The sequence below is a fragment of the Heptranchias perlo genome, chromosome 4 (genome assembly GCF_035084215.1).
Source record: "Heptranchias perlo isolate sHepPer1 chromosome 4, sHepPer1.hap1, whole genome shotgun sequence".
NCBI lineage: Eukaryota > Metazoa > Chordata > Chondrichthyes > Hexanchiformes > Hexanchidae > Heptranchias > Heptranchias perlo.
The window spans coordinates 8,127,818-8,155,457 of NC_090328.1; the positions used below are offsets into that span (position 1 = coordinate 8,127,818).

General features: G+C 46.8%; 2 protein-coding genes across 3 annotated transcripts in view; one reads left to right on the forward strand and one right to left on the reverse strand.

The window, feature by feature from the left end:
- The window catches only part of nop14 (NOP14 nucleolar protein homolog (yeast)), a 51,017-nt gene extending 39,127 nt beyond the window's left edge, over nucleotides 1-11,890 (forward strand). Inside the window, exons 13-19 of the mRNA XM_067982433.1 lie at nucleotides 1,502-1,603; nucleotides 5,319-5,472; nucleotides 5,888-6,047; nucleotides 6,785-6,932; nucleotides 7,857-7,975; nucleotides 9,491-9,646; nucleotides 10,603-11,890. Of these exons, the coding sequence (XP_067838534.1) occupies nucleotides 1,502-1,603; nucleotides 5,319-5,472; nucleotides 5,888-6,047; nucleotides 6,785-6,932; nucleotides 7,857-7,975; nucleotides 9,491-9,646; nucleotides 10,603-10,702 (939 nt within the window). The 3' untranslated portion in view covers nucleotides 10,703-11,890. The remainder of the gene's footprint in view (nucleotides 1-1,501; nucleotides 1,604-5,318; nucleotides 5,473-5,887; nucleotides 6,048-6,784; nucleotides 6,933-7,856; nucleotides 7,976-9,490; nucleotides 9,647-10,602) is intronic.
- Nucleotides 11,891-14,160: 2,270 nt separating this feature from the next.
- The window catches only part of LOC137320721 (vimentin), a 32,581-nt gene continuing 19,101 nt past the window's right edge, over nucleotides 14,161-27,640 (reverse strand). Inside the window, exons 1-3 of one of the 2 annotated variants that reach the window (XM_067982436.1) lie at nucleotides 20,117-20,806; nucleotides 16,538-17,206; nucleotides 14,161-14,560 (exon numbers count right to left, since the gene is read on the reverse strand). In XM_067982436.1, the coding sequence (XP_067838537.1) occupies nucleotides 14,475-14,560; nucleotides 16,538-17,206; nucleotides 20,117-20,600 (1,239 nt within the window). In that variant the 5' untranslated portion in view covers nucleotides 20,601-20,806 and the 3' untranslated portion in view covers nucleotides 14,161-14,474. Of the gene's footprint in view, nucleotides 14,561-16,537; nucleotides 17,207-20,116; nucleotides 20,807-27,640 lie in introns of those variants that run through there. The other variant, XM_067982437.1, reaches the window with a different exon arrangement.

Genomic DNA, 27,640 nt, shown 5'->3' on the forward strand with positions numbered 1-27,640 from the left:
TCCATGGCACTATTTTAAGAAAGAGCAGGGGAGTTCTACTCCCTTCTCCCAGTGGGAATCCTTGGTTTCCAGTCCCTAGTTCTCTATTCGCCCACCAATGAAAACAATCTTTTACTATAGGTAAGGTCCCCAGGTTTCACTCACCCCTTTACTGGCTGCTCCTCTCTCAGTGCCGCAACCACTCACCATGTTGCTGCTGCTGCTCCTCCTGGTTCTGCAGGAAAAGCTGGTCCCTACGCCTACCCCCACCCCATTCTCCTCCCCGTTTGAGCCCCAACCCCCAGTCCCCTTCTCTCCCCCGATCTCCCATCCCCTGCCTTCCTCGCTCCCGAGCCCCCATCCCCCATCCCCCAGTCTTCATCTCTCCCCATGAGCTCCCATTCCCCAGTCTCTATCTCTGTCCCCAAGCTCTATTTCCCCAGTCTCCATTTCTCTCTCCAAGTCCTCATTCCCCAGTCTCCGTCTCTGCAACCAAGCCCCTGTTCCTCAGTCTTCCTCTTGCCCCGGTCCGATTTCAGAGCACCCCCCCCCCCCCCGCCGACTTCTGACTCCCGATTTCCCCCACGCCCCAGCCAGTCACAGATCTCAGTAGGTGACGGTTCTGAGCAGTATCCAGTGACTAGCTCCGTGGAAAAGTCTGGGAGATGATTCTCTTTAAAATTAATGCGGTTTAACCCCACCCCCGTTCTGACTCCCAACACAAGCTAACAGTCAGTAATTATTTACAGTACCCCACATAAGTGTCTGTTGTTCAAGTGTCTGTTGCACTGCAGCGGGAAATTTAAATCACTGATCTCCCAGGCTGCTGAAGGCTGCGCTCGGTATAGGAATTACCAATTCCGGGAAACTCCCTGTCATTCTGGGAGGGTTGGGAACCCTAAGCCGCAGTGTTATGTGGAAAGGTAACATTGCAGGTTTGTATCCACAAGAGTCAAAAGGTATTGAGTTCCTAATGCTGCTTTGGATTATTACGGTGCATCTCAGCACCACTAATGGTTCAGTGGGTTGTCCATTGAGTAGCTGAGCTATGTACGCAAGGACAGTCACTAGTCTGTGCTGAGTTAGCTGATCTCACCCCGAGCATCGATAGGGGTGCTACCTTTGGCCTCAGCACCCCTGTTGAAGGAGGAGAATCTGTCTCCTGGTTGTTATCCAACAATACCTTTATGGACATGGAGGATAGGATCAGGCTTGGCTGTGATGGCCCTGCAGTCGAGTAGCCTTCCAATGCTGTTGAGGCTCACGCGTGAGGAGTGGCTAACTGAGTGAGGGTGCTCGTCGTCCCTTTCACCTTTCCCCAGCAAGCGAGTCAATGTCTTCAGGAGGGGAGCATACTGGCAATGAAAAGAATGAGTAAAATCTCTGTCCTCAAGTAACTCACTGCTACCGATGGAGATGAAATTAATTTTGTGTTCACTGACCTTTAGGATGAATGCGGCAGCAGAAATCTGTTTCCATCATGACTTTCTATCGTTGATGCAGAGTTTGCGTTTTCTTTCAGCTGGTTTACCTAAATGTTACAGCGGCTCTGTTTCCCACCTCTGATTTCCGACACGCAGTGGTGACCCCTGCACTGGTATACATGAGTCAGATGGTCACCAAGGTAGGTACAGAGTCCTGCATTTACTCCAGGCCCTGTTACGTAGAATTTACAGCACAGAAAATAGGTGAAAATAGTACCAGTATCTCAAGTCTCTCCTTATAACTAGTTTCCCATCTCTGTCATTATGCTAATGAATCTATGCTCTACTCTCTCTATTGCTTTAATGTCGTTTCTATAATGTGGCACTTAAAACTGCACACAGTGCTCCTAAACACTGTTTTGTACAAATTTATCACTACTTCTTTCCTCTTGTACTCTCGTAGAATCATAGAATGGTATGGCACAGAAGGAGGCCAATCCAGCCTGCCCCTCTTTATAAACCCCAAAACGCTGTTGGCCTTTTTTACAGCTGTATCTACCTGCGCTCGCACTTTTATCGAATGATGGATTTGAAACCCTAGGTATCTGCTCATCCGCACCCTTCAGTGTCTAAATCATGTACCAAATCTTTCAGCTCGTAGGGAAAGGATGTTACAAAGGGGTTGCTGATGTAGGAAGTAGAAATGTTGTGTTGTGGATTTTTAGAAATTGGGTCATGTGGTTGGGGCAGAGCAGAGAGCTTTACCCATATCTGGCCATGTTACATCTGAATTAAAGAGTGCTCAATTCCAATGGTGGGTGGCATAAGCAGAAGAAATAACTTCTGTTGTTCACTCACCACAGACATATAAAGATAGAATTATTCAGACCCCGCATTTCTGCCTGAGGCGATTTATCAAATAACCTTTGGTATTTTGCATCCTTGTGTTATCTTTGGAACAGACCATTTCGATTTGGCTACCTTATGCAGAGGGTGGTGAGTGCATAGAACAGGCTGTCAGAGCAGGTGGATTTGTGTCATCAAATTCAAGGGGCTCTGGATAGATATGTGGCAGAGAAGGCGACTGGCGGATATAATATGTAGAGTCGTTAATGGTATTTATTGAGCTTTTAGGACTGTCCAGGTGAGCAGTAGTGGTGTCTCCTGGTCCTGTACCCTCGTATTCCTGTCATTTATTTTGAAAATGCTGCTTCTGCTTCTACCACCGTTTCTGATAGGACATTCCAGAGGGTTGTGACGACATGGAACACCCTACTCATGGTGGAAACAGAATCCACGTTATCTTTTAAATGGGAAGTGGATAAATATTTGGAAAAGAAACACAAATCTTTGAAGGTGGCAGGACAAGTTGAGAAGGTTGTTTTTAAAAAAAAGTATACGAGATCCTTGGGTTTATAAACAGGTGTGAAGTATAAAAGCAAGGGAGTTATGCTAAACCTTTATAAATAACTGGTTAGGCTTCAGCTGGAGTACTGTGTCCAATTCTGGGCACCACACTGTAGGAACGATGTCAAGGCCTTAGAGGGGGTGCAGAGGAGATTTACTAGAATGGTACCAGGGATGAGGGACTTCAGTTATGCAGAGAGACTGGAGAAGCTGGGGTGGTTCTCGTTAGAGTAGAGAAGGATAAGAGGAGATTTAATAGAGGTGTCCAAAATTGTGAAGGGTTTTGACAGAGTAAATAGGGAGAAACTGTTTCCACTGGCAGGAGGGTCGGTAACCAGAGGACACAGATTTAAGATACAGGCGTAGTGCCGGAGGATTGGAGGACTGCTAACGTTGTACCATTGTTTAAAAAGGGAGCAAAGGTTAGACTGAGTAATTACAGGCCAGTCAGCCTAACCTCGGTGGTGGGCAAATTATTGGAATCAATTCTGAGGGACAGGATAAACTGACACTGAGAAAGGCACGGACTAATCAAGGACAGTCAGCACGGATTTGTTATGGGGAGGTCGTGTCTGACTAACTTGATTGAATTTTTCGAGGAGGTGACAAGGAGGGTCGATGAGGGTAGCGTAATTGATGTAGTCTACATGGATTTTAGCAAGGCTTTTGACAAGGTCCCACATGGCAGATTGGTCAAAAAAGTAAAGGCCCATGGGATCCAAGGGAATGTGGCAAATTGGATCCAAAACTGGCTAAGTAGCAGGAAGCAAAGGGTAATGGTCGACGAGTGTTTTTGTGACTGGAAGGGTGTTTCCAGTGGGGTGCTGCAGGGCTCAGTACTAGGTCCTTTGCTTCTTGTGGTGTACATTGACGATTTGGACTTAAATGTAGGGGGCATGATTATGTATTTGCGGATGACACAAAGATAGGCCGTGTGGCTGATAATGAGGAGGAAAGCTTTAGACTGCAGGAAGATTAAATGGACTTGTCAGATGGGCAGAAAAGTGGCAAATGGAGTTCAATCCGGAGAAGTGTGAAGTAATGCGTTTGGGGAGAGCAAACAAGGCAAGGGAATACACAATAAATGGGAGGATACTGAGAGGTGTAGAGGAAATGAGGGACCTTGGAGTGCTTGACTACTGATCCCTGAAGGTAGCAGGGCAGGTAGATAAGGTGGTTAAGAAGGCATATGGAATGCTTTCCTTTATTAGCTGACGCATAGGATATAAAAGCAGGGATGTTATGCTGGAACTGTATAAATCACTGGCTAGGTGACAGCTTGAGTACTGTGTACAGTTCTGGTCACCACATTACAGGAAGGATGTAATTGCACTAGAGAGGGTGCGGAGGAGATTTACGAGGATGTTGCCAGGACTGGAGAATTTTAGCTATGAGGAAAGATTGGATAGGCTGGGGTTGTTTTCCTTGGAACAGAGGAGGCTGAGGGGTGATTTGATTGAGGTGTTTAAAATTATGAGGGGCCTAGATAGGAAGGACCTATTTCCCTTAGCGGAGGGGTCAATAACCAGGGGGCATAGATTTAAAGTGATTGGTAGAAGGATTAGAGTGGAAGTGAGGAAAATTTTTTTCACCCAGAGGGTGGTGGGGGGTCTGGAACTCACTGCCTGAAAGAGGTAGAGGCAGAAACCCTCAACTCATTTTTAAAAAAAATACCTGGATGTGCACCTGATGAGCCGTGACCTGCAGGGCTACGGACCAAAGGCGGGAAAGTGGGATTAGGCTTCTCAGGATACGATGGGCCAAATGGCCTCCTTCTGTGCCGTAAATTTTCTATGATTCTAAGATAATTGGCTAAAGAACCAGGGGGGAGATGAGGAGAATGTTTTTACTCCAATGGGTTGTTATGATCTGGAACGCATTGCCTGAAAGGGTGATGGAAGCAGATTCAAAGTAAATTTCAAAAGGGAATTAGATGTATATCGGAAAAGGAAAAGTTTGCAGGACTATGGGGAAAGAGCGGGTTGTGGGAATTGGATAGTTCTTTCAAAGAGCCGGCACAGGCACGATGGGCGGAAGGGCCTCCTTTTGTGCTGTGAGATCCTATGAAAAATTGAAAAGATCAGGGGAATGGAACAGATGGTTAGCTCAGAGAACTGGCACAGGCATGAAGATCTCCTCCTGTGTTGTACAGTTCTATGATTCATCCTCATGTCTTTATTGTACATCTGCTCCTCTGACTCCATATTAAGGCTTGTCTTCCACTCTACCATCAGAAGCTGAGCATTCGGCACTGAAATTTTAATTTCTATCCCAAAAACCACTTCACCTCGTTGCCCCTCACCCTGCCTTTGGAAACCTCTTGTCTTTCCTTTCCCACCCCCCCCCCCCCCCCCAGATTCCCTCCTCTTGCTCACCGCCCACTTTTCCCTCCTCATTTAAACTTTTGTTGCACTTGGAACGTTAGCAAATGGATGTCGTCGTATTTATGTCTTCAAACCCGTCCTTGCACTTACCGTATTGTATTTGTTGGTGTTTCCTGTAAACCAGTGTTCCATTACCTCACTGCGGGATGTGGCTGCTGGACTCTTCATGTGCTGCATCTTCCTGGACTATGTTTCGCTTTCAAAGCGGTTTATTCCCGAGGTCGTCAACTTCCTGCTGGGAATTCTTCACATGGCCATGCCCAGTAAAGGCACCTTGGGTAGGTGTGCATGGTTGCGTTCTTCCTTTCCTCATTGGCATATCTCTCTCTCTCACACTCTCTCACACTCTCTCACTCTCTCTCACACTCTCTCACTCTCTCTCTTTCACACTCTCTCTCTCTCTTTCACACTCACTCTCTCTCTTTCACACTCACTCTCTCTCTTTCACACTCACTCTCTCTCTTTCACACTCACTCTCTCTCTTTCACACTCACTCTCTCTCTTTCACACTCACACTCACTCACTCTCTCACACTCTCACACTCACTCTCTCTCTCACTCTCTCACACTCTGTGTCTGTCTGTCTGTCTCTCTCTCTCTCAAAGAAATGTGAAAGATAAGAGGCACCTGTCTGTACTCGGGCGGGGAAAAACATTGCAGCCCTGGATTAATGTCGATGGGTTTCTCACTGCAGGGTACACGCTGGTGCCACCTTTTAAACCGGCTGGGAAAAACTCCGACCTGCTCGTGGTGAAAGATAAAAAGGCTGCGGAAACGTGGGAAATGAAACCCTTGCCAATGACCAGGATACAGGGGGTGGAACACCTAGATGAATTACAAACAGCACACTTCAGGTGAGTGCTGGCCTGCATTTCATTGCTCAAACAATTACCTACGACTGACTGGCGGAAGGGTCGGTAACCAGCTTTAAGATAATTGGCAAAAGAACCAGCTGGGAGAGGAGGAGAAATTTTTTTTATGCGGCGAGTTGTTATGATCTGGAACGCACTGCCTGAAAGGGTGGTGGAAGCAGATTCAATAGTAACTTTCAAAGGGGAATTGGGTATATACTGGAAAAGGAAAAATTTGCAGAGCTATTGGGAAAGAGCAGGGAAGTGCGACTCATTGAATAGCTTTCAAAGAGCCGGCACAGGCACGATGGGCCGAATGGCCTTCTGTGCTGTATCGTTGTATGACTGGTTCTACCTTTCTCTTTCCTTTCCCGTTTTCACCCCTCGCTTTCGGAAGGTGTTGAGGTTCTTACCAGGGTACCCTTTTGCTCTAAGGCAACCCGCCCAAGTGGCTATTATTCATGTGCGAGCTTTTGACGTTGAGAGGTGACAGGCTATCCAACTACGGAGGGCAGCGCAGTAAATTACCTGCGGCTGCCCGAACCTCATGGAACCGGCAAGCGGTCAGCTCCCCCTTTTGAGAGAGATGGGTAGAAAATCGGCAAGAATTTAAAAACAAAATGCATCCCCGGTGCAGGAAAGCTACTGTAATCCAGTAAGGGTTAAAAGAATTGTGACTTTAATAATATGCATTATTCATTGGATCGAACTGATTGAATTTTCTTTCACTCCCGCTGCAGGTTCTCCTGCGTAGCATTGTGTTTCAATCTGTGCAAGCGGTGTTCCTCCATGTATAGGTCACTACCTGCATTTCAGGAAATAATTCGTCCACTGAAAATCCTTCTCACCTCGCATCTACCTGTGAACGATTATCCCGCGCAGATCCAGGTAGGAAGCTGGTTCCATCTCTGTCCAGGCGTTTACTGCCCATGGGTTTCCTTGGTAACTGGTTGGACAGTATTACATTACGTAGAATTTACAGCATAGAAATAGGCCATTCGGTCCAACTGGTCTACGCTGGTGTTTATGCTTCACCCGAGCCCCCTCCCACCCCTCTTCATCTAACGCAATCAGCATAACCTTCTATTCCTTTCTCCCTCATGCACTTATCCAGCTTCCCCTTAAATGCATCTATGTTATTCGCCTCAACTACACCTTGTGGTAGCGAGTTCCACATTCTAACCACTCTCTGGGTAAAGGAGTTTCTCCTGACTTCCTTATTTGATTTATTAGTGACCAACTTATATTTATGACCTCTGGTTTTGGGCTTCTCCAATAAGTGGAAAACATCTCTACGTCTACCCGATCAAACCCCATCGTAATTTTAAAGACCGCTATTAGGTCACCCCTCAGCCTTCTCTTTTCTGAAGAAAAGAGCCCCAGCATATACATGGAATTACATCAAGTCCACGGCACAGAGACAGGCCATGCGGCCCAACAGCTCTGTGCCAGTCTTTACGCCCCCACACGAGCCGGCTCCTCCCAACCCCTCTTCATCTCACTCTATCAGCGTAACCTTCTATTCCTTTCTCCCTCGTTGCTTTCTGCGTTTTCAGACCGACACACAAATATTTGCCACGGAGGTTTGAAGTGGTGACCCCCTCCTCCCCCAACTGTGACAAATAGCTGAGAAATTCTGACTGAAAACTCATATCTTCTTTCACCTCTCGGTGCAAAATAATTCGGCCGACCTGTTGGAAATGGAAGGGCGAGGCGGCCAAGATGGCCTTTCGTTTGAGTTACGAGGGTGATAGAAAAAAAAATCTACGTGCTTCTGTCGCTGTTTAAACCGACCTTATTCCTAATGTGTAGGAACTGTATCAGGAGGTCCTGGAGGAAGTTGAAGATAGGACGACGTGCTATCGGCCACTCGAGTTCGAAAAGAAGAAGCCGGTCCCCTTAAAACTGTTCACACCCAAAATAGTGGAAGTGTAAGTAGACTAAATTGCGCATTGTGCAGAGAGGCAGTCACGGCTGAATTGCATTAATGCAGGAGACCGTGAAGAAGTTCGACTCACGGGTTAAACTGTGTAATCGTGCACCTTCATGGTCCTTTAGGAAATCAACAACATTTAACTCTTCCAAGCGACGGTCACCATTTCAGTGAGCGAGCGGTCAATCTATGGGACAGGCTCCCTGGGGAGACGGTGGAGAGCAGTTTGTATTGATTCATTCAAATGCAAATCAGATAGATCTATTTCAGGGAATAACTTTTTGGGATACAGTATGTGAGTAATTTGAGACATGACCTGTAGTAAGTGTAACCTGCTTGGGAGGAATAAGGTAACTTTGGACCAATGGATCCCAAAGCTCTCCACCACTGGGGGTTTTCCTCACCTCATGTCTGGGTCTGCTGTAAACTAATTGATAGAGATTGATTGCTACAATTAGTCAACAACTCCTTCATCGTTGTATCATGCGACTACCAGGATGGTAGAAGGCGAACTAGATGGGCCTTGGTCTTTTTCCATCTAGTAATTCCTATAACAAGGTGGGGGAATGGATACAGGCTAAAGATGACGAGTTCAATTAAGGATAGATGTCAGGAAGAACGTCCTCACACAAAAAGGTTGGTCAACACTTGGAATGGCCTTCTGGGAAGGGTGGCGGAGGCGGAAACCAGAAGCTGCTTTTCCATTGGCGCCGTGTAATTTAGAATCTGGGAGACCAGCTCCTGTGAGTCGGCTCCCAGTGTATATGCTGATAAATGCTGTCTCTCCTGTCTTATGCTGACTCTCCTGCCCCTGCACCGGATTTGTAAGTCACGTGAAAACTGGGTCCACGGGTCTGCCGCCAGGACCGGCTGTGTAAGCACCAGGAACTGGTTCATGGAGCCAGTCTCCCAGAATCTGGATTAAACGACGTCTAAAAGTGGCTTTAGATTCATTCAGGAGCCAATTAGATGATGCGATGGGAGGAGGGGGCGGACCATGTTTTTTTTCCCCCTAAATCAATGAGTTAAAATGGGCCGAATGGCCCCCTTTTTCTCTCTATTTTATTCAACTGATTTTCCAGCAGTTTAACCTAGGAAGTGGGCTGTCTCGATGGCTCAGCAAGCTCACCTAGTGAGCCACTCAGACCAGAGAGACTCCGGGTTCGATTTCCGGTCCGTGCCGAGTTAGCTGATTTCAGCCGGGGTGGCGTTTGGAGGTGCCACAGCCTACTGCAGTACCCCTGAGTTAGGGAGGGGAGAACTGGCCAGGGTTCTGAGCACTGTTTGCTATCCCCTACTGGTAGTGCGCGGATGCCGGGTAAGGACAGGACCAGGCTCCCCTGTGCTTGAGTTGCCTGCTGAGATTCACCGTCACGGGTTACTTGGGATGGGTATCAGCAGGTGCCGGGTGCCCTTGCAGCCGAACACCAGCAAGGAGTCGATGCCTTCAGGGCGGGAGCAGCACGGGGTTTTTTTTTTTTCGCTATAACGGGATTGAATCTTGTGCTTCCAGCTCAGACTACGGACGGAAGCGAGGTGGCACCCAGCAGGAAAGGGAACGAATGAGGCTTGTCCACAAACACAAGCGGGAATTTAAAGGAGCCGTTCGAGAAATCCGCAAGGACGCACAGTTCCTGGCCAGGCAGAAGTTTTCCGATATCATGGAAAGGTAAGCGTTCAGTGACATAGTTCTGTACTGGGTACAAGAAAGAAAGATGACCTGCCTTTATTTTTTTTTGAGGTTTGAAAATAAAAAGCAAGAACGTGCATTTACTCAGCGCCTTTCACAACCTCAGGATGTCCCAAAGCTCTTTACAGCCAATGAAGTACTTTTGAAGTGTAGTCACTGTTGTAATGTAGGAAATGGGGCAGCCAATTTGCACAAAGCAAGCTCCCACAAACAGCAATGAGATAATGACCAGATAATCTGGGGGGTTTTTTAGTGATGGTGGTTGAGGGATAAATATTGGCCCGGACTCCGGGGAGAATTTTCTTGCTTTTCTTCAGATTAGTACCATGGGGATGTTGTACGTCCACCTGAGAGGGCAAACGGGGCTTCGGTTTAACGTCCTAAAGATGGCACCTCCGACGGTGCAGCACTCCCTCAGTACTGCACTGGGCTGTCAGCCTAGATTATATGTTCAAGTCTCTCGAGTAGGACTTGAACCCATGACCGTCTGACTCCGAGATGAGAGTGCTACCATGCTACCTTGGCTGACACCTAAATGATACGGCTTGAATGATCTGAGCCTTTGGATAATGTTCCTGATCCCCCCCCCCCAACCCAGTTCATGTTTATTTTTTTACTATTTAATGTGGCTAACTCAGATTAGGGCCTTGAATTACAAGGCATTTTATTCCTTTAGCATTTTGGATATAAACATTTTCTCTTGCTCACACCTAAACTGTTTCCATAATTAAATTTTTCACCTTCCAAACGTCATTATGATTTGACATACAGTTGACAACTGGATAAATCGTGTCCACCTGGACTGAAAAGCCTATGGTGCAGACTGTGATATTAGTGCAAAATCAGGCACAGTGAAAGGCTAAAGCAGGCTGTTAAACACTTTGTTCTGTTTGTGTAGCGGTCAGATTACATTCGTGCTTACTATAATTTTGTAGGGATGCAGAGAGGAAGAGGAAGGTGAAGATGTTGTTCCACAATCTGGCCACCCAGGAGGGCGAGTGGAAGGCTATGAAGAGGAAGAAGAGGAAATTCTGAGAGCCTCGACCTTTCACCAGGGAGAGTGCCGCTGTCTGTAACTGAGGGGGATGCTGCCTATGATCGTCACACACTCCCGACGAAGCGGCGCAGAACAAATATCGTGCTTTAAAACTTTCCAGGGTGGAGCTATGTAAATTGAACTGTGCAAAGTATTAAATAAAACTTCACAGGTCCAATCCCACCCTTCATCGCGATGGGCTTCGACAGGACACTGAGGTATTGAGCATTTTAGTCGACATCCAATTAATGGCAGACGCAAGGGGTGAATATTACGCAGAGGATTGCTCCAGAGTGATTCTCCAGGGTTCACAGCACAATGGCCAATGCCAGCTGTAAGGTTACTGTGCAGTGAGCCAATGTTTTTTTTTGATGGGAACACAAGCTCTTGTTTTTTTAAAAAATGCAAATGCTGAAAATCTGAAATAAAAGCAGAAAACACACGAATTGCACAAAAGGGTCAGTCGATGTCTCTATCCAAAACAGTGACCTGGGTTTATCTGTTCGGATGTTGATGGACCTGCTGTGCATTTCTAACATAGTCTGTTTTTATTTACAAAATGGTACAAGCATTCCCTCAAGGTTGATCACAGTTATGTTTTATCTTCTAGTTAAGCTCATTCAGATAACCTGTAACGGATACTTAACTGGACTCGAGTGATGTGCAGGTTGACATGAATTCTTACTGCACTCAGGAGCGATGTGCAGGTTTAAGTGAAACTTGTTCAGGAGTTAATAGTTCTGCTGGTTCACTTGCAGGGTGTGTGCTGTTGGCTCTGTCCCATTCTGCAGTATTGCATTATATTGTACATACAGATGGGGAATGTAATAGTGAATAACTGTGAATAATTGCTAGGAATACATTGCAAAGTAAGGTGTGCATGGTGCTGGCTAACACAGAATGGCTTGAGTGACAGCTTGAGTATCCGGGGTCCTATGTTTGTGAAGATCTTACCAAAGCTCAGTGTAATCGGGTCCATGAGAAACTCTATTGAAACTAGGCAACCTTTTCCTACTGAAAATCCTGGTTGAAGATGACTACGAGATCTTCACTGCAGATCATTGCCTCCAATAACTATTTGTGTTTCAACATCGGGGGTAACACCCAAAGTGAATCTGGACGTGAGCAGCAAATTTTAGCATTCGTTTTTTGTAGAACTATATAAATAAAACTGACACATATTTGGATATATTGTCTGCTGAAAATTATTTCTTAGCCTGAGTCATTTATATATGAGATAAAAATTAAAGAAAGAACTTGCATTTATATAGCACCTTTCTTGACCTCAGGGCGTCCCAAAGCGCTTTACAGCCAGTGAAATACTTTTGAAGTGTAGTCACTCTTTGTAATGTAGGAAAACGCAGCAGCCAATTTGCGCACAGCAAGGTCCCACAAACAGCAATAAGATTATTACCAGATAATCTGTTTTAGTGATGTTGGTTGAGGGATAAATATTGTCCAGGACACCAGGGAGAACTCCACTGCTCTTCTTCAAAATAGTGGCTGTGGGATCGTTTACATCCACCTGAGAGGGCAGACGGGGCCTGGGTTTAACACCTCATCCAAAAGATGACACCTCCGACAGTGCAGCACTCCCTCAGTACTACACTGGTGTCAACCTGAATTATATGCTCTGTTCTCTGAAGTTGGGCTTGAGCCCATGACCTCTGACTCAGAGGCAAGAGGGCTACCCACTGAGTCAAGGTGTAATCCTGTGCCCTCTTGTTCTACTGCCATGGTTTAGCTTGAAATAGTGTTTGGGTCTAAGGCTCCGATACCGAAAGATAATTGCTGCCAGTTGGTATAATGTGTGTTTTGGTGTGGCATTGGTGGCTCGCACTGGATTGGGAAGGGGACATGTTGTCTGAGGTGCTTTGCCAGTTGGCTTTCATGGCGAAGCCAAAGGTTGGGTTCTTGGGTCAAGCCCACTTCCAAGACTTCAGGCCAACAATACAGTTCATAGAATCATAGAAAGGTTGCAGCACGGAAGGAGACCATTCAGCCCATCAAGTCCGTGCCGGCTCTATGCACGAGCAATCCAGCTAGTCCCACTCCCCCGCCCTATCACTGTAGTCCTGCACATTTTTTCATTTCAAGTAGTTATCCAGTTCCCTTTTGAAGGCCATGATTGAATCTGCCTCCACCGCTCCCTCGGGCAGTGCATTCCAGATCCCAACCGCTCGCTGCGTAAAAAAGATTTTCCTCGTATCACCTTTGGTTCTTTTGCCAATCACCTTAAATCTATGTCCTCTGGTTCTTGACCCTTCCACCAATGGGAACAGTTTCTCTCTCTTTACTCTCTCTAGACCCTTCATGATTTTGAATACCTCTATCAAATCTCCTCGCAACCTCCTCTGTTCCAAGGAGAACAATCCCAGTTTCTCCAGTCTATCCACGTAATTTAAGTCCCTCATTCCTGGAATCATTCTAGCAAATCTCTTCTGCACCCTCTCTAAGGCCTTCACATCTTTCCTGAAGTGCGGGGTGCCCAGAACTGGACACAGTACTCCAGTTGTGGTCGAACCAGTGTTTTATAAAGGTTCATCATGACTTCCTTGCTTTTATACTCTATGCCTCTATTTATAAAGCCCAGGATGCTTTTTTAACCGTTGTAGTATGAACTCACCCCAAGGCGATATTTAGTGATCTGATCTGTTAATCACTCACTTTATACAAGTTTCTGCTCTCTTGTATCGTGCATCTTTAGATGTAGAATTATCAATAGCTGTTCTGCCTGCATATTCAGGTTTTTAAACCAAACTCCGACACAGTGGAGGTAATATCCCACTTTCCAGCATACATTGAGGTTCACTATAACTACATTTTCAGAGCTGGTATGAAATATTTTACGAATATTGCAGAGGAGATGTCAGGAAGCACATCTTCACACATAGGGTAGAGGAAATCTGAACTCTTTTTTTCCCCCCACCCCCCAAAAAAAAAGTTTTTGCTGGGGGTCAATTGAAAATTTGAAAATTAAGAGGGATAGATTTTTGTAAGGCAAGGATATTATGGGATATGGAGCCAAGGCAGGTAAATGGAATTGAGGTGCAGATCAGCCATGACCTAATTGAATGGAGGAACAGGCTCGAGGGGCTGAACGGCCTTCTCCTGTTCTGATGTTCCTGACTAGGAAGTTCTTCAGACTAAGGGTTACCAACTTGGATAGTGGAGGCAAAACCCTTGGGATAATTGAAGAGCCAACTGGATGCTGTGACAGGGCGGGGTGGGCTGTACGTATGGCTGGACGGTTAAGCTAAGGTGTCGTCGTTTTCTGTGGCTTTCAGAGTCGCACTTGTTCTGGGAGTTCAAGGCCATGTCAGAAAGCCTGAACGGTTTGACCTGAAAAACCATTGTCTGATTTATTTTGTGCGTAGATTTTAAAAAAAAATTCTCAGAGCTCAGGAGCTGCCAGAAGCGTTCAAAGAAGAAACAGCCAAAGTGTGGTAGTTGTGCTGTCACGTTAAGCTTTATTGGTGCAGGCACCGGCTCTCCTGTTAATTGCTGTCGCATTCATTTTACATCACTCACATCAAAGCACCCAGGGCATACGTTTCAAGACGATACAATGTAGAGTTATTAAACTGTAGTACTTGTGTACATCGCTCAGCCTAGGCACTCTTGCAGAAAACCTCCTCATTTTGTTAACACTTAACATTTTTTTTTTAAATTGAGATCATTCGAACTATGAGATATTAAGACTGGATGGGCTCCCACTGTTTCATCTGAGGTGCGGATGTGATGTCTCTCATGGGTCCTCGGGCGCTTCTCTTAGGCAGTCACTTTGTGGGCCGTGTGGGTTTCTACTTTACGAGTGATGGATTCCGTTTTCTTCTCTCTCGTAACAGCGGAAGCGCCTGCTTAAAAAAAAAATTAAATTAACTGAAACAGGTCGAGTCAAGGCGACAACAACAACGCTCGCAGATCTGCGGGCAGTCGGGGGGGGGGGGGGGGGGGTGGGGGAGATGCGCTGTAATACCAAAACAGTTTTTTATTTCGGCCCCAGGATGCATGTCCTTGCTCACCCATTTGCAGGAGAAAAAAAAGCTGCAGTGTCTCCCATCACACAGTCCCAACTGCTCCTTAAGTAACTTCAAACATCCGTTCAAAATGTTAAACGCTTGCTCCAACACAGTCCTTAAATTCGTCTTTCACCACTTTGAATCTTTGCCCCCCCCTACCCTTGTCCCCGATTTTAAAATTCTCACCCTCGTGTTCAAGTCCCTCCGTGGACTGGCCTCTTCCTTTCTCTGTAACACTGTCTGTGTCCGCTGGTTACCGACCCTCCTGCCAGTGGAAACAGTTTCTCCTGATTCAGTCTATCAAAACCCCTTCGTAATTTTGATATAACTTGCAAGCTTGTTTAAACATGTGAAGATGTGCTTATTTTTAAAGAGTGACACAGATCAAAGTAGACTAGATAATAAAACAAAGGAAAGCTTGAAGTGAGGAAAGGCCCATTTGGCCATTTCAGAACTGCTGTTTCCACAGTCCGGGGACGACAACCTCAATCGTAGATTTACTCCTGCCCAAAGATCTCTCTTCCCCCATCTATTGATCCCCTTCCCTCGACAGGGTATTGATCCAGTTTATTTATAAAAGGTACCGGTCGACCCGGAATTAACGGCCGGAAATTTCCTCGGAGCTGCTGCCGCTCCGCCTCCGTAACTACGACGTGAGTCCGCACTTAGGGTGAAGTTACGGCCAAATTCACGGCCAGCTACCTTTTCTGACCGTTCGTTCCAAATGTCAACCATCCTGCAGAGGGGGAAAAAAAATTCTTCTCATCTCTAGAGGCTGGTGAATTTTGTAGTTGTTGTCCAGGGGCGGAGATCGCAGCGTGGAGAAGGTAAGTGTCTTTATAGATAGTACTTGGTCCATGTGATCTCCTGGGCTGGTTTCAATCGCCCGAGGATGGTCGGAGAGGAATTTTCCAGAGTATTTTTTCCCTTATCGGCCCTGGGTTTTTTCTCTTTTTTTTTGGCCTCTCCCAGGAGATTACATGGGGGGAGGGGGGGGGGGGAAGAAGTGTCTAATCACGGTGTGGGGCAGGCTTGGTGGAGCAGCTGGTCTTTTCCTGCCCATCAATTTCTTATGTTCGTTTGTCCTTGAGTTCTATGCTCACTGGCGCAGGTGTGTGAATATTAAATAAAATGTACAGCACAGAAAAAGGCCATTCAGCCCAACTGGTCTATGCTGGTGATTATGCTCCACATGAGCCTCCTCCCTCACTAGTTCATCTAACCCTCTCAAAATAACCTTCTATTCCTTTCTCCCTCATGTACTTATCCAGCTTCCCCCCCAAATGCATCTATGTTGTCGCCTCAACTACTCCATGTGGTCGCAAGTTCCACATTCTCACCACTCTTTGGACAAAGAAGTTTCTCCTGAATTCCTTAATGGATTTATTAGTGACTATCTTACATTGATGACCCCTAGTTTTGGACTCCCGCACGAGCTTTCGCTACGTCTACCCTATCAAACCCTCTCGTAATGTTAAAGACCTCTATCAGGTCACCCCTCAGCCTTCTCTTTTCGAGAGAAAAGAGCCCCAGCCTGTTCAGTCTTTCCTGATAGGTAAAACCTCTCAGTTCCGGTATCGTCCTAGTAAATGTTTTTTGCACCTTCTCCAGTGCCTCTATATCCTTTCTATAATACGGAGAGCAGACCCGTTCACAGGACTCTAACCACGGCTATTGTGAGATTGGGCAAGGCTGGGGGTTGGGTACAGGTCGGATGATGAAAACCGTGGCTAAAATACAAACAAAAGAGCAAAGAAAGGCTACCTGTTGAGAGATAAAAAGGAGCCCAGCTCACGTGGCCACTTGACCCACCTGCAGACGTCCCGAGGGACAGTCCGAGCCGCTCCTCCTCCGCTTCCAGCAGCTTCCTGTAGGTGGCGATCTCGGCGTCCAGCTTCAGCTTGATGTTAAGCAGCTCCTGGTATTGCTGCAGATAACGCACCATCTCCGCTTTGGTTTCCCGCAGCTGGCACTCCAGTTGGGCGATGAGGCCCTGCAGGCTGGCCACTTTCTCCAGGTGAGCAGCCTCCATGTCCTCCAGCTGCTGCTCCAGGCACTGGTTGGCACTTCTTAGGGAGTTGATCTCACTCTGCAGGTCCACCACCTGCTGGCACAAGATGCTGATCTCGTCCTTCGTGCTCTGGATCTGGCCGTCGTACTTGGTGGCGTGCTGCCGGAGGCTGTCGAACTTGTTCTTGTACCAGGCCTCGGCGTCCTTGAGGTTCTTGGCCGAAATCTCTTCCATCTGCACTCGAACGGAACGCAAGGCAGCGGCGAGATCTGGGCGGGTGGAGTCCAGTTCCACCGAGACCTTGGACTCTTGGATCTGTCGGATCAGGTCAGCCACTTCTTCCTCGTGCATCTTCTTCAGGAAGGCGATCTCGGCCAGAAGCTGCTCAATGTTTCTCTCCAGGTCGGCTTTTTGCAAGGTGGCATCGTCCACGTCCTTCCGGAATTCTCTCAGGATCCTCTCCGCTTCATCTGGGAAGGTGAAACCAAATGTCTTATTTGATTTTATACTTCGTATAGCACACACATACACATACACAGACGCAGACGCACATATACACTGACACACGCACAGACACACACATACACTGACACACACACACACGCACACAGACACACACACAGACACACACATACACTGACACAGACACACACGCACACAGACACACACATACACTGACACACACACACGCACACAGACACACACACAGACACACATACACAGACACACGCACACAGACACACACATACACTGACACACACACAGACACACACGCACACAGACGCACACGCACACAGACGCACACATACACTGACGCACACACACAGACACACGCACACAGACGCACACATACACTGACACACGCACACAGACACACACGCACACAGACACACACGCACACAGACACACGCACACAGACACACACGCACACAGACGCACACATACACAGACACACGCACACAGACGCACACATACACTGACACACACACAGACACACATACACTGACACGCACACAGACACACATACACTGACACGCACACAGACACACATACACTGACACACACAGACACATACACTGACACATGCACACAGACACGCACACACAAACACACACTTACACTGACACACATACACTGACACACAGACACATGCATACATACACAAACTGACTCACAGACACGCACACATAGACACATACACTGACACACGCACAGACACACACATACACTGACACGCACACACAGCCGCGCACACAGACACACACTGACACACATACACATACACCGCACACATAGACACATGCACACACACAAACACACACCTACATCTATATAAAAGTCTTGTGTCGAGTGCCTGTTTACAAAGTGTCACACTTGCAAACCGTGCCTCACACTTGCACCCAATTGGCTCAAATATCATTCATAAAACAACAAATCACAACTGAACAGAGAGGGAACCCACCAATGAAATTATAAAAAAAACAGATTTAAAGAAAAAGAGGAAAACAGTTTGTCGGTTTCTTCTGAGCTGGATCCAGGAATTTACAAACAAATGCCAATGTTGGCAACAGCTGTTAGCCTCTCACTGATGGCAGAATGTGCCCCATTTACAGATAATGGGGCAAGTATATTGAGGGTGTTTAGTTCACTAACCCCGCTCCCCAATCTATACCGTGGTTGGGATCCAGAAAAGCGAAAGAAGAACATCATTGTGGTCTATGCCGGTGTTTATTCCTTGTCGTAGCGAGTTTCACATTCTCAACACTCTCTGGGTAAAGAATCATAGAAATCTATGGCACAGAAGGAGGCCATTCGGCCCATCGTGTCTGTGCCAGCAGGAAAAGAACCATCCAGCTTAATCCCACTTTCCAGCACTTGGTCCGTAGCCCTGGAGAAAGCCATTGCCTTCCAGCACTTCAGGTGCACAGCCAAGCACCTTTTAAATGAATTGAGGGTTTCTGCCTCTACCACCCTTTCAGGCAGTGAGTTCCAGACCCCCACCACCCTCTGGGTGACAAAAGTTTTCCTCAGCTCCCCTCTAATCCTTCTACCAATTACTTTAAATCTATGCCCCCTGGTTATTGACCCCTCTGCTAAGGTAAATATGTCCTCCCTATCCACTCTATCTGGGCCCCTCATAATTTTATATACCTCAATTAAATCTCCACTCTGTTCCAAAGAGAACAACCCCAGCCTATCCAATCTTTCCTCATAGTTAAATTTATCCAGTCCTGGCAACATCCTCGTAAATCTCCTTTGTATCCTCTCTAGTGCAATCACATCTTTCCTGTAATGTGTTGACCAGAACTGTACGCAGTACTCAAGCTGTGGTCTAACTGTGTTTTATACAGTTCTAGCATAACCTCCCTGCTCTTATATTCTGTGCCTCGGCTAATAAAGGAAAGTATTCCATATGCCTTCTTAACCACCTTATCTACCTGTCCTGCTACCTTCAGGGATCTGTGGACATGCACTCCAAAGACCCTCTGTTCCTCTACACCTCTCAGTATCCTCCCATTTATTGTGTATTCCCTTGCCTTGTTTGCCCTCCCCAAATCCATTACCTCACACTTCTCCAGATTGAATTCAATTTGCCACTTTTCTGCCCAAGTTTCTCCTGACATCCCTATTGGATTTATTAGTGACTATCTTATATTTATGGTCCCTAGTTTTGGACTCCCCCCACAAGTGGAAACATCTTCTCTACGTCCACCCTATCAAACCCTTTCATAGTTTTAAAGACCTCTATTAGGTTCACCCCTTATCTAGAGAAAAGAGCCCCAGCCTGTTCAGCCTTTCCTGATAGTTATAACCTCTCAGTTCTGGTATCATCCTTGTAAATCTTTTTTGCACCTTCTCCGGTGCCTCTATATCCTTTTTATAATATGGAGACCAGAGCTGTTCACCGCACTCCAGGTGTGGTCTCACAGAGCTCCGATACAAGTTGATCATAACTTCTCTGCTTTTCAATTCTATCCCTCCAGAAATTAACCCCAGTGTTTGATTTGACCTTTTTTATGACCTTATTAACCTGCGTCGCTACTTTTAGTGATTTGTGAATCTGTACCCCCAGATCCCTCTGCTCCTCTACCCCATTTAGACTCTGATTTTCCAAGCAGTGTGTGGCCTCCTTATTCTTCCTACCAAAATGCACCCCCTCACACCTATCTATATTGAAGTTCGTTTTGCCAATTGCACGCCCATTCTGTAAGTTTATCAACGTCTTGATTATGACTTGCTCTGACTTGTATTCTGTTATTATTATTATTATTATTATTATTATATTGAACATGGTAAGGAGACGGGTGAACACAGTTCAGTCTTCCGGACCTCTCCCGCCATCAACTAGCATCCACCAAATGAGAAGGGGAAAAGTTTACCTTTCAGGTCCAGCTCCTCCTGGCACTTCAGCCTCCAGTAGTCGATCTCCTCCTCAGTGTTGCCCATCTCAATCTCAGCCACCCCTTTCTCGTGGGTCAGCCTCTCGATCAGCTCCCTCAGCTCCACAAACTGCCGCTGGTACTCTTCCCCCAGCCCCTGGGGCACCTTGAACCTGGCCCTCAGGGACTCCAGCTCCTGCCTCAGCAGGGAGTTGCGCTGCTCCAGGCTCCTCACCTTGTCGATGTAGCCGACGAAGCGGCCGTTGAGCTGCTGCATCTCTTCCTTCTCGTTGGCCCGCACCTCCAGCGAGCCCTCGACCGCCCTGCCAGGGCAGCCTCCCGCTCCGTCCCGGGAGCCGTAGTACAGCCGGGACTCGGTGGAGTGGGAGCGGTAACGGGACGGGGACGGGCTCTGGACCCTCACTCCGCTCCTGCCGGACCGGCTCATGGACGTGGTCTTCTGGCTGTAGGAGGAGCTCCTCATCTTTGCCTCTTCTGTCAAACTGATGCTCTTCCCCCCCTCTTCCCCGCTCCGGGGTTTTATAGGGATCGGCAGGAATGTGACAGCCACTGTGTAACTCTCACAACATTTCTTATAATTGCTTGAAATGTGGTCATGATGACTGCGCCCAGCCCTTCAGTTCTGGGCCAGCTTTGCAGATAGTCTTAGTACTAGAGTGATACATTTCTTGAACGGCCTGTCGTGTGCTATTCTCACATCTCTTATCCGGCTCTCCACAAACCTGACCAGCCCAACCCAACATCTGGAATGTGCAACTCCCTCTCCTTCTGAGAAATAATGGATTGGAAATAGATGTAGGGAAGAATGTTTCCACTTGTGGGGGAGTCCAAAACTAGAGGTCATAAATATAAGATAGTCACTAATAAATCCAATTCAGGAAAAACTTCTTTACCCAGAGAGTGGTTAGAATCTGGAACTCACTGTCACATGGAGTAGTTGATGCGAATAGCATTGGTGCATTTAAGGGGAAGCCAGATAAACACATGAGGGAGAAAGGAATAGAAGGTTATGTTGATAGGGTTAGATGAAGAGGGATGGAAGGAGGCTCACGTGGAGCATAAACACCGGCACAGACCAGTTGGGCCGAATGGCCTGTTTCTGTGCTGTACATTCTATGTAAATCTATGTAAATGAACATAAGAACATAAGAAATAGGAGCAGGAGTAGGCCAATCGGCCCCTCGAGCCTGCTCTGCCATTCAATAAGATCATGGCTGATCTGATCCTAACCTCAAATCTAAATTCATGTCCAATTTCCTGCCCGCTCCCCGTAACCCCTAATTCCCTTTACTTCTAGGAAACTGTCTATTTCTGTTTTAAATTTATTTAATGATGTAGCTTATAAGGGGAATGGGATCAGAAGAAGCAGTTCAGAAATTACAGACTGAATCGGACAAAATATGTGAGTGGGCTGAACAATGGCGCATGAAACTTAATCCAGACAAGTGCAAAATGCTGCACACAGGAAGGAAAAACAGCTGATGCGCTTAGTCCATGAATGGTGTTGAAATAGTGATGGATGAGGCTGAGGAGTTTTACTGGACTCGACGCTAAGCATGTCCATCCAATGTAGAGCAGCAATCGGCAAAGCCAATAGGACGTTGAACTACAATAACAACAACAACTTGCATTTATATAGCGCCTTTAACGTAGTAAGACATCCCAAGAAGTTTCACAGGAGCGATTATCAAACAAAATTTGACACCGAGCCACATAAGGAGATATTAGGACAGGTGACCAAAAGCTCGGTCAAAGAGGTAGGTTTTAAGGAGGTTTTAATGGAAGAGAGAGAGAGGTGGAGAGAGGTTTAGGGAGGGGATTCCAGAGCTCAGGGCCTAGGTAGCTGAAGGCTCGGCCGTCAATGGGTGCAATGATGGAAATCGGGGATGCGCAAGAGGCCAGAATTGGAGGAGTGCAGGGATCTCGGAGGGTTGTAGGGCTGGAGGAGGTTACAGAGATAGGGAGGGGCGAGGCCATGGAGGGATTTGAACACGAGGATGAGAATTTTAAAATGGAGGCGTTGCCGGACGGGGAGCCAATGTAGGTCAGAGAGCACAGGGGGTGATGGGTGAACGGGACTTGGTGCGAGTTAGTACTCGCTCAGTGCTGCACTGATATAAAGCGGTGTGGGGAGGGGGGGGGTGGGGGGAGGATAGGGGGCAGGGAGGAGGGGAATCCCTTGAAGGAGATAAAAAAAGAAAATCCCTTGAGGTGTTCTGGGGACGTCCACAAATGGAAAGAAGAAAAAAATAATGAAAGAGAGGTGGAGAGGTTTAGGGAGAGAGTTGGAGAACGGACGAAGCAGAGAGTCCTGCAGCTTATTCAATCATCATAACGTGGCCCACTCGTTAAAATTACCTCGGTGACAAATCAAAGTCATTTTTCAATCAACACCTGGCTGCCTAACTGAGGTAGAGAGAGGGAGGAAGGAAATAAAGAGTAAAACGCACATGGAAACTCAACGTGAATGATCTGTTGGAACTGATTCACAGTGGGACGTCGGGTTGCCAACCCTCCAGGATCGTCCTGGAGTCCACGGGAATTAAAGTCTAATCTCCTGGACACTGCTGCGAGCAAACCCGGTGAGAGAAAAAAATCACCGGGGAATTAAAATAAATGGTGTTTTAAAAACATTTTCTTTGAACGCTTTTGTTCACTAGTTATAAAAAAAAATATCAGACATGGGGAGAAAAGGCTGTTTGACTGATAGTTAAAAATGAAGAGCCGATTCACGTTCCGATTGGTGTAGGAAGGCTGGGCACCGCGAGGATGGACGTGTCGGGCGACCAATGGTGGGAGTGTGGGGGCGGGTGGTTGGAAGCAGGAGGTCATGTGATGAAAGCTCCAGGAATATGTGCGACCAGAGTTGGGAAGTCAAAATGCCGAATTCCCCTATAGGCAATAGCACTTTTGCCCTTTGGCTGGCCGACGGAAGTCTTTTTAAGTTAGGACGGGGTGGGGGGGGTGGGTGGAGATCTCCGAGAGTGTTGTCAATAGTTGCAGTGGGGGCTCCTTCACAGAGATTATTAGAAACCATTAGTGTCGTTTGCCAGCCTGGTGTGGCAGTCCCGTTCTGTGACAGCAGGTGGCGATATAGTACATAAGAACATAAGAAACGGGAGCAGGAGTCGGCCACTCGGCCCCTCGAGCATCTCCTCCGTTCAATCAGATCGTGGCTGATCTTCGACCTCAACTCCACTTTCCTGCCCGACCCCCAGATCCCTTGATTCCCCTAGAGTCCAAAAATCTATCGATCTCAGTCTTGAATGTACTCAACAACTGAGCACCCACAGCCCTCTGGGGTAGAGAATTCCAAAGATTCACAACTATCTGAGTGAAGAAATTTTTCCTCATCTCAGCCCTAAATGGCCGACCCCTTATCCTGAGACTATGCCCCCTTGTTCTAGACTCTCCAGCCAGGGGAAACAACCTCTCAGCATTTACCCTGTCAAGCCCTCTAATAATTTTGTACGTTTCAATGAGATCCCCTCTCATTCTTCTAAACTCCAGAGAGTATAGGCCCATTCTACTCAATCTCTCCTCATAGGACAACAATCTAATCCCAAGAATCAATCCAGTGAACCCCTTCTAAGGCCTGTTTGCAAACTGTGGCCTACAACTCATAAAACAAGTTGGGTTCATAAAGAAAGAACTTGTATTTATACAGTGCGTTTCACGACCTCAGGACATCCCAAAGCACCTTACACCCAATGAAGTACTTCTGAAGTGAAGTCACTGTTGTAGTGTAGGGAAACTCGGCAGCCAATTTGTGCACAGCAAGCTCCCACAAACAGCATTGTGATAATGACCAGGCAATCTGTTTTAGTTATTGGTTGAGGGATAAATATGGGCCAGGGCACCGGGGAGAACTCGCCCACTCTTCTTCGAATAGGGCCATGGGATCTTGCTGCCCGGGTTACAGAGGGGGAAGTTGAACCCACAACCATCTGACTCAGAGGTGAGAGTGCTACCAACTGAACAATGGTTGACAGAGCCCCAGCGTAACCCCAGAGCCCCAGCGTGACCCCAGAGCCCCAGCGTGACCCCAGAGCCCCAGCGTGACCCCAGAGCCCCAGCGTAACCCCAGAGCCCCAGCGTAACCCCAGAGCCCCAGCGTAACCCCAGAGCCCCAGAGTAACCCCAGAGCCCCAGCGTAACCCCAGAGCCCCAGCGTAACTCCAGTGCCCCAGCGTAACCCCAGTGCCCCAGCGTAACCCCAGAGCCCCAGCGTAACCCCAGTGCCCCAGCATAACCCCAGAGCCCCAGCGTAACCCCAGTGCCCCAGCGTAACTCCAGTGCCCCAGCGTAACTCCAGAGCCCCAGCGTAACCCCAGAGCCCCAGAGTAACCCCAGAGCCCCAGCGTAACCCCAGAACATCAGTAAACCTCTCAAAGCCCCAGGCTAGTCCTAGAGCATCAACCTAATGGCCTGAATGGCCTACTCCCTTTCCTATGTTCCCACACCCAACATAACCCTCAGACACCCGGGGTCTAATCCTCCAAAAACCCAAAGGGTAACGTGCAGAGAGCCAGCATAACCTCAGAGAAACCCGGTGAGAGACGGTGGTAAAAATATTAGCGCAAAGCAAACTGCGAACTTGACAGAGTGTGTTCTGAGTTGCAAATTCAGGGCAGCACACACTGCTGAATCTGAATGAACCTGTTGCTCGTTTTCATAATCCAAGAAGATCTGGTTTGGCAGGAACAACATGAACACAATGGCTGTGACATAATTCCATTGTCAGAGCAAGGGTAGGTGTTGGAAAAGCAGGCTACACTTGGCTACAGATGGCAAAAACCTTCTTTCTTGTACTTTGGTGAATCACATCCAGCCCTTTCTGTTTGCATCATGACTGTAATCAATTTTCAGGCGTAACGGGCAGAGGCCTCCGGAGATGCATCATTTAGTAACTTTGTGCATAATTTTTTTAAAAATCACATGGAGTCACGTGGTGTAAATGTGGAATGCAGAGAGAGAGAGAGAGCTCCTTCTGACTTGACTTTAAACTCTTCCTACCTAACAACATTTTACAACAATAGGCTTGTACAAACAGAAGGCTAATACAATAGTATGCATTAATTAGCAGGTTTATACAATTGTAGATTTGTACAAAAGTGGACTTGATTAACAACAGGCTCATATATTAGATGGCACTGAGTTAGGAGGGACATCGAGTTGTGTCGATGAGAGTAGAAAGTTGCAAAGGGGACAGTGCGTGGGCAAAACTGGGGCAGATGGAGTTCAATGTGGGAAAGTGTGAGGTCATCCACTTTGGACCCAAGAATGGTGATAAACTAGGAACTGTGGAGGAGCAGAGAGATTTAGGGGTCGAAGTACAGAAAGCACGAAAAGCAAGTGGACAGCTACGAAAAATAATTAAAAAGGCTAATGGAATGTTGGCCTTTATCTCAAGAGGGCTGGAATATAAAGGGGTGGAAGTTATGTTACAGCGGGACAGAGCTCTGGTTAGAGCACATCTGGAGACTGCCTTCAGTTCTGGGCACCGCACCTCAGGAAGGATATATTGGCCTTGGAGGGAGTGCAAATTCACCAGAATGATACCGGGGCTAAAAGGGTTAAATTATGAGGCCAGGTTGCATAGACTCGGCTTGTGTTCCCTTGAGTTTAGAAGATTAAGGGGTGATCTAATTGAGGTGTTTAAGATGATTAAAGGATTTGATAGGGTAGATAGAGAGAAACTATTTCCTCCGGTGGGGGAGTCCAGAACAAGGGGGCATAACCTCAAAATTAGAGCTAGGCCGTTCTGGGGTGATGTCAGGAAGCACTTCTTCACACAATAGGTAGTGGAAATCTGGAACACTCTCCCCCAAAAAGCTGTTGAGGCTGGGGGTCAATTGAAAAATTCAAAACTGAGATTGATGGATTTTTATCGGGTAAGTATTAAGGGATATGGAACCAAAGCAGGTAAATGGAACTAAGATACCTATTGGCCATGATCTAATTGGATGGTGGAACAGACTTGAGGGGCTGAATGTCCTACTTCTGTTCCTATGTTCCTAACAGTAATTTTGTATAACAGTAGGCTTGTATATCAGACTTGTGTAACAGTAGGCTTGTATACCAGACTTGTGTAACAGTAGGCTTGTATACCAGACTTGTATACCAGTAGGCTTGTATACCAGACTTGTATACCAGTAGGCTTGTATACCAGACTTGTATACCAGTAGGCTTGTATACCAGACTTGTATACCAGTAGGCTTGTATATCAGACTTGTATAACAGTAGGCTTGTATACCAGACTTGTATAACAGTAGGCTTGTATACCAGACTTGTATAACAGTAGGCTTGTATACCAGACTTGTATAACAGTAGGCTTGTATATCGGACTTGCGTAACAGTAGGCTTGTATATCGGACTTGCGTAACAGTAGGCTTGTATATCGGACTTGCGTAACAGTAGGCTTGTATATCGGACTTGTGTAACAGTAGGCTTGTATACCGGACTTGCGTAACAGTAGGCTTGTATATCGGACTTGCGTAACAGTAGGCTTGTATATCAGACTTGTGTAACAGTAGGCTTGTATATCAGACTTGTATAACAGTAGGCTTGTATATCAGACTTGTGTAACAGTAGGCTTGTATATCAGACTTGTGTAACAGTAGGCTTGTATATCAGACTTGTGTAACAGTAGGCTTGTATATCGGACTTGCGTAACAGTAGGCTTGTATATCGGACTTGCGTAACAGTAGGCTTGTATATCGGACTTGTGTAACAGTAGGCTTGTATACCGGACTTGCGTAACAGTAGGCTTGTATATCGGACTTGCGTAACAGTAGGCTTGTATATCCGACTTGTGTAACAGTAGGCTTGTATATCAGACTTGTGTAACAGTAGGCTTGTATACCGGACTTGTGTAACAGTAGGCTTGTATACCGGACTTGTGTAACAGTAGGCTTGTATATCAGACTTGTGTAACAGTAGGCTTGTATATCAGACTTGTGTAACAGTAGGCTTGTATATCAGACTTGTATAACAGTAGGCTTGTATATCAGACTTGTATAACAGTAGGCTTGTATACCGGACTTGTGTAACCGTAGGCTTGCTGACTGATTTCACATTTGTAAATAAGCCCTCTTCTTTTCCCCTACAATCCCCCCACACCCCACCCCCTGTACTGAAGGCATTGGCTCTTTGCTGGGGTACAGTTCCAAGGTACCAATACTTGAGTTGAATGACTGCTCTTCATGTGTGGGACAGCTGCATCTGAACTGCAGCCCGTGGGACAGGTGTGGTCCCTGAACAATACTAATCCAGGCCAAGCAACTCTGTTCTATTTGCTCTTTTACACTTCTTAGTCACTGGTCTATTCTGTTTGAATGTTGTGGGCTTCGAAGCATAGAAAGGACGGTTTCTCTCTACTGTTGACTCATTGGCGAATAAAATCCTAACTCAAGATCCATTAGTATCCACAGCTCGAGGTAAATGCAAATTAATGGAAATGTTTTGTTTGAACTTCATATGGGGCTCTCTGAGGCTCCAGGA